The sequence below is a fragment of the Boleophthalmus pectinirostris genome, unplaced genomic scaffold (assembly GCF_026225935.1).
Source record: "Boleophthalmus pectinirostris isolate CB_2022bp ecotype Guang Dong unplaced genomic scaffold, ASM2622593v1 HiC_scaffold_19, whole genome shotgun sequence".
Taxonomy (NCBI): domain Eukaryota; kingdom Metazoa; phylum Chordata; class Actinopteri; order Gobiiformes; family Gobiidae; genus Boleophthalmus; species Boleophthalmus pectinirostris.
This window is the reverse complement of record NW_026571140.1, coordinates 32,649,171-32,660,268: the sequence shown is the minus strand read 5'-3', so window position 1 is coordinate 32,660,268 and position 11,098 is coordinate 32,649,171. Positions and strand designations below refer to the sequence as shown.

At 36.9% G+C, this 11,098-nt stretch overlaps 1 protein-coding gene across 1 annotated transcript; it reads left to right on the top strand.

Moving 5' to 3' along the window:
* Positions 1-1,050: 1,050 nt before the first annotated feature.
* LOC110172968 (gastrula zinc finger protein XlCGF26.1-like) lies at positions 1,051-8,112 on the top strand. The gene is made up of 5 exons (XM_020938935.2): positions 1,051-1,130; positions 2,813-3,053; positions 4,309-4,749; positions 6,058-6,531; positions 7,085-8,112. Exons 2-5 carry the CDS (start codon positions 2,820-2,822, stop codon positions 7,517-7,519), a joined length of 1,584 nt encoding a protein of 527 aa, XP_020794594.1. The 5' UTR covers positions 1,051-1,130; positions 2,813-2,819; the 3' UTR covers positions 7,520-8,112.
* Positions 8,113-11,098: the final 2,986 nt, after the last annotated feature.

The window sequence follows — 11,098 nt, the reverse complement described above, 5'->3', positions numbered from 1 at the left end:
ATTACTGCCCCCTACTGGACAATCTTTGCATCTACTGGGTGCAGATAGACGATTAATCAACTAATCGTGACGAGCAAAGAATAAAAACTAATCGTAGTCGCATTTTAATAATCGTAATCGCTATCTGGACTATACAGACTCTAAAACACGTGTGAAAAGACTTTTTTTTTTCTTTTTAATAAAACAAAGACAGTGGAATTAAATTAATACTAGCCTGTGTCAAAAAAACAAACAAAACAAAAAAAACATTTCCATTGTCACCACTTTAACTTTCTTTACACTTTCTTTGTAAATTTAGAACCCTTCAGACGTCATATTTCAACCTTTATTTGGTTAATAAAGCATTAAAAGTTTCAATGCACAGTACAAATAGTTGTTTGAGTAATCAACTAATAAAAAATGTATTTCTGACTAGTCGGAGTCAGCAACTGAAATAGACTCATTGTTAGTTGCAGCCCTTACTGTTTAAATAGTTTATGATGTATTGTATTACAAGTCAAAAGTTGAATTTACCCATTTTCAGTTTCTCATTCATTGTTTTTTTTTTTTTTTTTTTTTTTTTTTTTTTTTTTTCTGTGTGTATGAAGCAAGATGTGTGGAATGGAAAAAGTTATATTTTAGATTCGCTGTCCACTTTTAATATAATTTACACAAAATGTTATATCATAATTTACATTTTAAAAGACTCTAATTCCTCAAATAGAAGTCTACCACTGTTGATATTGCTGCAGAGTCCAAACCAGAAATTGTTTTCACTTCACAGATGTCAGGATCAGAATCAGAAAAAGTTTTACTCTCAGTGAAGAAAATACACAAAGTAGGAATTTGACACGGTACATTTGTGAAAAGCCAAGATTGTGCAAAGCAGTGATCAAGCAAAGACCAAAGGCTATTTTGTTTTGAGTTATTATTTATTTATTTATTTGTTTGTTTGTTTGTTTTTTATTTTATTTTATTTTTAAATTTATTTTCACATACACTGCGCGAAAAGCCTATTCATGATGGAAGTGTAATGCAGTGACCCTCCAGTCCTGCAGGTGGCGCCATAACTCCTGTAATGATCAGAACAGGAGCTGCATTGTTGCTTCCACAAAACATGTTCCGCATTATCGTCTGAAAATCGAGCTCAGGTCAGTGCTTTTTCTCCGTTTTTCTCATTTTAAAACTCGTCTGTTCATGAAGCTTGATGCACTTATAATAATGCAATAACACATTTAGGCAGGTCCGTGTGTTATGACTTTTATGCTGCACCACGTAAGCGTCAGTGCAGACTCAAACTAATCTATGTTGAAATCTTTATCCAACCCTCCATGAAATGGGCCGACTATTTGCATGCTTGCCATCCTTAAATGCGGCCTCAGTGCATTTAAGAAGACCTTATATTGTAATGTAAACATCTAAAACGGCTTAAACTGGTCCACTCACTTCCTGTTCTGAACTGGGCCCTGTGGCCTTACAAGCAGGAAGTATAAATCTGTATAAATGTCATTTTATACAGTCTGTGGCACCAAGTAGCAGATGTTCATTTATGTTTTTTAATTGTTGACATTTTTGAACCCTATATGTATGACCTGGAGTATGAATTATTGTTCAGTGTAACAATGGGCGGGGATAGGGGGTAGGTGAATACATATATTTTTTCTGAGCACTCAAGCCTCAAAAACAGGACAAATACAGGATTACTTGAAACACGCCTGAATCAAAATAAGTATGGTAATGATGAGAGAACAGTGTTATAACTATTAACAATGATTTAAAGCCCTTAAAAGTAAATTTACGTAATATCCATCCATCCATCCATTTTCTTCCGCTTATCCTGGGGCCCGGGTCGCGGGGGCAGCAGTTTAAGCAGGGACCCCCAGACTTCCCTTACCCCAGACACATCCTCCAGCTCCTCTAGGGGGACCCTGAGGTTTTCCCAGGCCAGCCAAGAGACATAGTCCCTCCAGCATGTCCTGGGTTACGTAATATATTCCCTTTAAATGCTGCCCCGATGCATTAACCTTTTCTTTCTTGATCTTGATGTAAACACGGCAGATTTCAGGAAGTAAAAAGGTATTTATTTAATTGACTGTATATGGCCAGATTCAAATTGTGCATTACTCTGATTTTGTTGAAGAAATGGCACAACAATGTTTTATTTTATTTGATTATTGTTATCATTATTTTTACAAACGTCTCTCTAATTATTCCATGTTGACGTCATCTTGAACTCACCAAATTCTGTCTTGTGACCATGACTGATTTAATGATTGTATAGAAGATTTTTCAAGGAAAGAGAAATGCAGCAACTGTTTGTCCTTTTTTAAATGTCACGCTTTGTTCCTCTTCCCCTTCTCTTCTTTCAGCGACGTCAAAAACAGACTTTCTTTTGCGCCGAACTGGTCGTGAAAGAATTCTTGTCTGCCATTACAACAAACTTTGTGCAAACTGAGATAAAGCTACAGTTCAAAAAAGATGCTAAGAACCGCTATGTTAGTTGAGTTAACAGCGTAAGTGCGTGAGAGGTGAACGTAAACCATGTAATCCCAGCGCACCAGCAAGTCAGTGATGCTAGAAATGTAGGGAGTTGGATTGACATCCAGACAGCCAATAGTTAAAGAGGTAGCCTTGTTATCTATTGGCTGATGTTTATCTGCTCCCACCACTTCCACAGTTGATGGATTTTCATTCTTATATTTCATCATAATTGCAAGGCTGCTGCATCTCTATAATTCTATTTTGAACTTTCATCGACAATTTGAAATTTAAAAAAAATCCTCCATACAACCTTTAACTAACTTTTATTTATGTTCTATTGTTTGTATTCTAGATCTAAAATGGCCAAAAAACAGACCATAACCTCCCTCCCATTCAACTGTGAGACATGTGGAGAGGTGTTTCTCGATGGTTTGTCTCTAAAATCACATCGACTCCTTCACTCCGGGAGGAAACTACACGCCTGTGAATACTGTGGGAAGCTGTTCCCAAGTCCAGCTAAAGTTCGGAATCATCACAACGTGCACTTCAAGAATAAGAAATCCAAACAAGTGCAAACTGGGGCAACAACTGAGGTTAGTGACAAAAACACTGATAGAAAACATTCAATACTCTCAATGGCCTGGTCATAAAATAGCAGACATATGTGTTTGTGTTACTATATTTTTATATTTTATTTTTACTTGTACAGTTATGCAGTTTTATAATTGTGCCTCTTAGCTCTCTTGCAGTTTTTGCTACTTATTTTGAATGTATTATTACCATTTATATTTTTTACTCTTTGTTATTATATTGTATTGTGATGTGTGAGCTACTGTGTCCAAATAATTTCCCTTGAGGGTCAATAAAATTTGTCTAAGTCTAAGTAAGTTTATTATTTGAAGCTAAGAAACACTGGACCTGGTTAGTACGTGGATGGGAGTTCGAGATGGGAATACCAGGTGTCACAGTGGGGCAGCAGTGGCCCTAATGGAAACTGTTGTCGTGTCCTTAAGTACCCACTTGATTGCGTATAATGAATGTGATGTGTGAGTGAATGTTGGTAGTGGTTGGAGAGGCCCATGGCACAGATTGGCAGCCTTGCTTCTGTCAGTCTTCCCCAGGGCAGATGTGGCTGCAATTAGGGCTGGGTATCATTCAGAAGTTGCCAGTACGATACATACCTCAATACATTAACCATGATACAACACATATCTCTTAGCTTACAATTCGATACGATTCAATGCAGTATGTTTCAAAACGATTCGATACAGTTCAATAAAAAATAAAGACTAAATCATGGCTGTGATACTGAAAGTCTTAGTTAAACAATTACCTGTGCAAAGTTCATATGAAACACAGCCATTTTAATCATCAAAACAGTGAAAATATTCCTTCCTACCTCTGAACAAGCAACAAAACTGTAGCGCTGTAATAAAATAATTTAGTAGAATATACCAAAAAATACTCTTGGTGATATCTCAACATTAAACAATACGATATATCAATATTTCAATATTTTTGCACACCCCTAACTACAATAGTTACTTACCACCACAGAGTATGGAGTGTACTAATAATACACTGTAAAGCAATTTTGTCTTTTAGTTTCTGAAAAGGAATGCATAGTGATGAAGGGAGTCATTTAGGGCAAATAACACTGATTGACAGATTTTGTGATATAAATATAAATATGTTAACTATGTTTTAGTGACGTGTAGTTTAACATATCCTATCATTATGCCCTTATATTTGGTGAACACATTTCTTAATTTTTTATGTTTCGTTTGCTATTTTAGTAAAGTTTTTGTTTCTAGTGCACTGCTTAATGTTTTTTTTTTCTCTTTCCAGGATGATAAAACAAAAGTGTTCAACGTCACAGTGAAAGAGGAAGACTGCTCGACTCCCATCTCCTCCTACACTCCAGGAAGCAGTAATTCGAATGAACACCAGGGGGCGGCATTCACCTGCGAAACCTGTGGAGAGGCATTGACATCCATCACAAACCTTCAGATACACCAGCGCATTCATGCTGGGAGGAAGATCCACTCCTGTACCTTTTGTGGGAAGCTGTTTCTTGCTAAGTTTAAGCTTCGAGAACATGAGAGGGTCCACACAGGGGAGAAGCCGTACACCTGCGATACCTGTGGAAGCACTTTCACCCACGCGTCTAATCTGAGAGTTCACCAGATCGTCCACACAGACGCGAGGCCGAACGTGTGTAAAAACTGCGGAAAGACATACAAAAGTAAAACAGCATTAAAAAAGCATCAACAACTGGAGGCTTTAAAGGTATGTTTACAAACAAAATAGTAGTGTGCTGCCACGATACTAACATTTCAAACTTGATTTCAACACTAAAGAATAGACTCGATACACGATACCGATTCCAATACTGCAACAATAATAAAAAGACTCTTTATTTAGGCAAAATCATTTTAAAATGAAATAATAGTACTTTCTTTTTTATTACCATGTGGCTTTATATCTGTGTAATGCCTCAGTCGTACAGGCAGGTTCCATAGTGGGCGTATAATAGTCTATGTGCTCTTATTGTTTTGATACATCTAAGATCATTCCACAGCTAAGGTTTGTTTCAGTTCTGCGAATGTGATCTTTCTCTGTATCAATACTTGCAAAAATTTGTGTTGTTTCAATAATAGTTTTAGTGTCAGTTAGTATCTGATTTTCAAAACTTTTGACAACCTTACAAAATGGCATATGACAGGTTTTTATGATTCTCTCTTTTTGACTTAATTTGGTGGGATTATAACTAGGGCTGGGTATCATTAAGAAATTGCCGATACGATTCATATCTCGATTCAGTGCACTTTTGATTCGATACGATATATTTCAATTGGATTCTATACAGTTAAATAAAAATAAAGGCTAAAATCTGGCTGTGGTATTAAAAGTCTTTGTTAAACTACTTCTTGTGCAAAGTTAATATAAAACATTGCATAAATGAGTTTCTTTCCTCCAAACAAGCAACAAAATTGTTGCACTGTAACAAAATAGTTGAGTAAAATATACCAAAAAGTACTCTTGGTGATAAATCAATACAGCAGCCCACGATATCGATACTGTATCATCACATTAGGCGATATGATATATCGATATTTCAATATTTTTGCACACTCCTAATTATTACTATTGTAAATATAAATTATAGTTTTTTGCCTCAATCAAGAAGCAATTTGTGAAGAAACATTCAAGGTATGAGTTCAAAATGGCATCATGTTAGAGAGAATTGGAGAATTTTATCCAAAAGTTAGGTACAGTTTGTAAGAAACACATTTTTTCCTGATACTTTAATCATGAATACAACAAAATAAAGGTTTTTTTTCTTATATTTGTATTTGTCAGATAATTATTTCTGTTTACATTAGAGGAGTTTTGATAGGTAACAGTTATGGAATTGCCTTGTATATTTCCAACTAAGAAGTAAAAGTTAAAAATGGTGAAATTGGGGAAAACAAATGTGAATGTTTTTTTTGCAAAAATCTGAATTATAAAGATCTTTAATGTGTTTTAGTAAAATGAGTAGTCTAACCTGTCACTTTAAAGATCTTGACTTGTCCTGTTTTATTTGTTTTGCAGGAAAAGAGCGCAGCATTGGTCAAGAAAGAGGAGGAGACGGACCTCACCTGTCACAAATGCGGAAAAGAATTTACTGACCCCAAAAAACTCAGAGTCCACGATCGCATTCACCGAAAACCAAACATCTGCAAATTCTGTGGAAAAGTGTTCCTGAAACCGTCCCATATGATCCGTCACGAGCGACTTCACACTGGAGAGAAGCCTTTCAAATGTGAGGAGTGTGGTAAATGCTTTCGGTTGAGTTACCTTCTCAAATCGCACCAAAACTCACACTCTGGAGATCGGCCGTACGTCTGCGAGCTGTGTGGGAAGGGGTTCTCTACTCCACAGACGCGATCTAACCACCGGAGGTTTGTTCACGCTAAACCGGAGGAGAGCTGCGTGTGTGCGGTCTGTGGGAAAATGTACAGGTCCGACTCTGGGCTCAGGAATCACATGCTGCGCCACACAAGCAACCTCATCACTACAACCGAGGTACGTGTGAATAAATAACAATAACGTCAAATTTATAATAAATAAGTCAAGACTAAATGATACTTCATAATTTATAGAAGGGATGTAACAATAATTGAAATATCGTTATCGTATCATCTAAATTCTCACAATAATACCGTGGACCGACACAATATATCAAATTGCAAGTCTCTTTGCTTAAATTCATTGTTTTGGTGCAGCAGTAGCTAAAAAAAACTGAGTGAACTACATATACCATGATCCTTTGCTCCATTACAGTGCAGAATACATGAAAAGTAATAAAAATAATAAGAAGAATCATAATTTTTAAGCAGGTTTAAGTCTTAATTTTTTGGTTTATGGCAGAGCAAAAGTCATGTCAAGGCATTTTAAAAGGAAAAAGTTTCACAATTTTGTTAACATCTACAAAATATCGCAATAAATATCATACCGTCTCGTGAAAATACCGTTTCGAGAGATTTAAATATCATTACATCCCTAATTTTTAGGCATTTGGCATGTCACAATACCAATTTATTGCAACAGAAAATACAAGTTTGCTTTGTTTTTCCAGATAAATACGACATCAGACGGAGGCGCTGCTGAGGAAAACCCTGTGAAACCCGTGTCTGAGACTAAACTCTTTGCTTGTGTCAAATGTGGGAAGACATTTTCGGCCTTTTTGAAACTGAAACTCCACCTGCGCGTCCACACAGGGAGGAGAGTCCACCAGTGTAAGGAATGTCCCAGAGTCTGTCTGTCCCCGAGTCTCCTGAAACAGCACGCCCTGACCCACACCGAGCAGAAGCACACGTGTGAACAGTGCGGAAAAGTTTTTAAAAATATCAGAGTTTATCAAGATCACAAGAACCTGCACACTAAGGAAGTGATGAGACCGTGTGAAACTTGCGATAAAGTATTTTGGACTCGCAACAGTTACGTTAGCCATGTAAAACGCTGTAATGTTTTAACTAAACCTCCACAGAGCGAAACTAAAATGCAAAACTGATATATTCAATAGCATTATATTTTAGGTTTCAGATGGCATCACAGCATTCTATAGGCCAATTTTATTTAAAGCTGCACTGTGTAACTTTTCTGGTGGAGTGTCCATCAAATGCTTTTCTCCGTAGATTTGTAATTGCTTTTTCTGGTTTCACAACATTGCATTAAACCTTTCTATCATCATGGAAAACCAGACCAAGTTACAGCTCAGATCTGACATCACCATAGAAACGAGCAAGTGACTTTCCCAATGAAAAAGTTACACAGTGTACCTTTAATTGAGTGAAAGTTTTAGTTGCGCAAAAGCTGACAATTTGACATTATTGGTGTTCTCTTTTTTACTTTTTCTCATTCTTCGAAAATACTAGAGAATTATGAATCGAACTCAGACACTTGAGTAGTAGTATAATGTAACTTCTTGGACCACTATTTCGTGCTTCTACTTGAATAATATTATTTTGAAGTAACACTACTCTTACTTGAGTACCATTTTTGCTACTGTACCCACCTCTAGACATATAAACCATATATTGTAGTAAGTAATTATTGGTGGTGGACTTGTTTATGTGATGCTTAAATAAATGTTTATGGATTCGACTCTGGTGTGTTTCAAGTCTGTACTATTCAGCAAAGAAGTTTCCTACTTTGTGAATCCTGTTTTCTTAACTATGGTTTCACAAAGCAATTATATTTAAGATTCTGAGCAACATGCAGTACCTGAAATCATCCACTAGAGAGCAGAAGAGTCAAGCACTGGCATTTCCACATTATAGCATATTTTTGCACTGTGTAACTTCTGGAGAGGGTTCTGCTAAGTGTTTCTAAAGAGATATTATTGCATTACCTCAAATGTTACACACTATAGCATTAAACGGAGACAAGCAAATTACACCACCAGGCCAAGTTACATAATAAGACATGTGGAGAGGCAGGTTTGCACAGTGTAAAAATGCATTTGTTCAATTTCAGTTGTATTTTTGAAGCTCAAAACCACTTTGAAAGACATGCAAGATAAGTTTAATGCCACACTATGGAACATTTGAGGTAAAGCTGAAACAGAAGTGCAGGATCACTCTTGATGTATCGTTTATTTATCTTTGTCTCCATTGAGATGTAATTGCCTGAAATGTTCCACACTATGGCATTAAATGGACACAAGCAAGTGACACCACCAGGCCAAGTGAGGCAGGTTTGCACAGTGTAAAAGCCCATGTTTTTTAATGTGGTTTTGAGCTTTAAAAATGCAACTGAAATTGAACAAATAAAAGATAAGTTTAATGCCTCACTACGGAACTTTCGAGTTAAAGCCAGAATAGAAGTGCAGGGTTACTCTTGATGTATCGTTTATTTATTTATCTTTATTTAACTAGGTAAGTTTCTCTATGATTTGGAATTTAATTTTAGGGTAGTCCTGGCCACATATTGAACTCTACTGTAGTGTTACAAAAAATAATAATAATAATACTCAGATACTAATTGATGTTAAAGGGCTTATATTATGCATTCACACATGTTAAACACACAAACCTTCCACCTTGTGATGTCATGTGGTAATACAAGAAGTGCTCTACTGTGTTTTAAAACTCCATATACCTCCATATGCTAGAATCACTTGGATAATTTCAGCTCTGGATTCGCCAATCTCTACTGAACTAAAGGTGAAACGTAGCTGGTAACTTGGAACACTGCCACTACATGACATCACAAGGTGGAACAGAGCATTTTGAGCTTTGGAGATGTAGACAAACTTATAATAAAAGGGTTACTCAGACGTGTCCGCGAAACAGAACTAAAGTCTACTTTTGTTTTTGAGGAGATAACAACAGCTCACAAGAAATAATTTTGCACAATATAGAACTTTTTACACTAGTGTAGAATAGTTATGATCGAGCAGATACTGCAAAAAGCATGTGAATGGGTTGTTTAAAAATATCAAAATATCAATATATCGTATTGTTTAATGTGATGATACAGTATTGATATCAGGGACTGCTGTATTGATACATCACCAAGAGTATTTTTTGGTATATTTTCTAAATAATTTTGTTACAACGTGACTCATTTATGCAACACATTTGAAATTTTCATTGTTTTGATGATTAAAATGGGTGTGTTTCATATGAACTTTGCTCACGAAGTGGTTTAACAAATCACAGCTTTCATTTTGACATTTTGTTTTTTTTGGAACCGTATCGAATCAATTTGAAATATATCATATCGAACTAAAAGCGCAGTGTATTGTGGCCTATGTATCAAGGTTTGTATCGTATTGGCAACTTTTTAATGATACCCAGCCCTACATGTGAATCAGTGAAATTCTTTGCTTTTCAAATCACACTGATGTAACTTTATCACAAGTTACATCCTCTTCTCTACGCCCCTATTTCACCGAAACTGTCATTAGTTTTCATGCGACAGTATTTCCTCAAATTTCCCTTCCTTTTCTCAGTTACTTTATTCACAGAAGAGGCATAATCACATTGTAAATCTGCATTATTCTTGTTTTGGGGGGAGTCCTGATACAGTGATGCTGTGAGAGCAGGTCCTTTGTGTTCACTGTCGTTATCTTGAAGTGCGTCTACTGTTTTCTCAGAAGTCTGTCCATTCATTATTCATAGTTATCTAAGTATTGTGATCATATGGGTTTAAGTCCCAGCACTTCTAAGATTTTGGATACACTTTTGGCCAGTGTGTTTTTTTGTGTGTGACAAATATATTTATTACATTTATAAGATAAGATAACACAATGACGGAACTTCAGCTCCACTTCCACCAGCTCTTCCCACTGGAGGAACTGGAGGAAGTTGTTATTCACTTACTGGTGTTTTACCTTGGATGACATGTATCTTTGATAGAGGGGTTTCATCTCCACAGATGTGAATGTTCCACCATGTTCTGGAACATTCAAGGAAAAGCAATAATATTTCCATAGAGACAATCAGCGGCAGTTACATAATGCACCTTCCTTTATAGATTTAGATTGTTGTGTACTTTTTTCCCTACAAACTGCCACTGAACTAATGTCAAACAATTTTAAGATACAATAACAGATTAAGTTATAATTATGAAAAACATGAAAACTTGTCATGTCCATCCGTTCATTTTCTTCCACTTATCCGGCGCCGGGTCGCAGTTGCAGCAGTCTAAGCAGAGACTCCCAGACTTCCTTCACCCCGGACACTTCCTCCAGCTCTTCCGGAGGGATTTCAAGGCGTTCCCTGGCCAGCTGAGGGACATAGTCCCACCAGCGTGTCCTGGATCTTCCCTGGGGCCTCCTTTCGGTGAGACATGTTCAGAACAGGCGCCCAGGAGGCATCTGAAGCTACCTCAGCTGGCTCCTCTCGACGTGGAGGAGCAGCGGCTCTACTCCGAGCTCCTCCCGTGTGACTGAGCTCCTCACTCCATCTTCTCACCCAGCCACCCTGTCCTCTCATATGTTATCTCCAGAAAGATATCTCTCTGTATTTGGACCATGTGGGTGCCTGACTGGTCAGTCCACCTGTCAATCACACCTATCTCACCAGTGACCAGACTTATATGTTCATACTGTATTGAAGAAGTGTTTTTTTGGATCCCAGGCCCA

Bases quoted from the DNA above. Each gene is read 5' to 3' on its own strand.
- LOC110172968 (XM_020938935.2), top strand. From the start codon at position 2,820: ATGGCCAAAAAACAGACCATAACCTCCCTCCCATTCAACTGTGAGACA. The intron at 3,054-4,308 runs GTTAGTGACAAA...TTCTCTTTCCAG, and splicing joins AAACTGGGGCAACAACTGAG to GATGATAAAACAAAAGTGTT. The intron at 4,750-6,057 runs GTATGTTTACAA...TTTGTTTTGCAG, and splicing joins AACAACTGGAGGCTTTAAAG to GAAAAGAGCGCAGCATTGGT.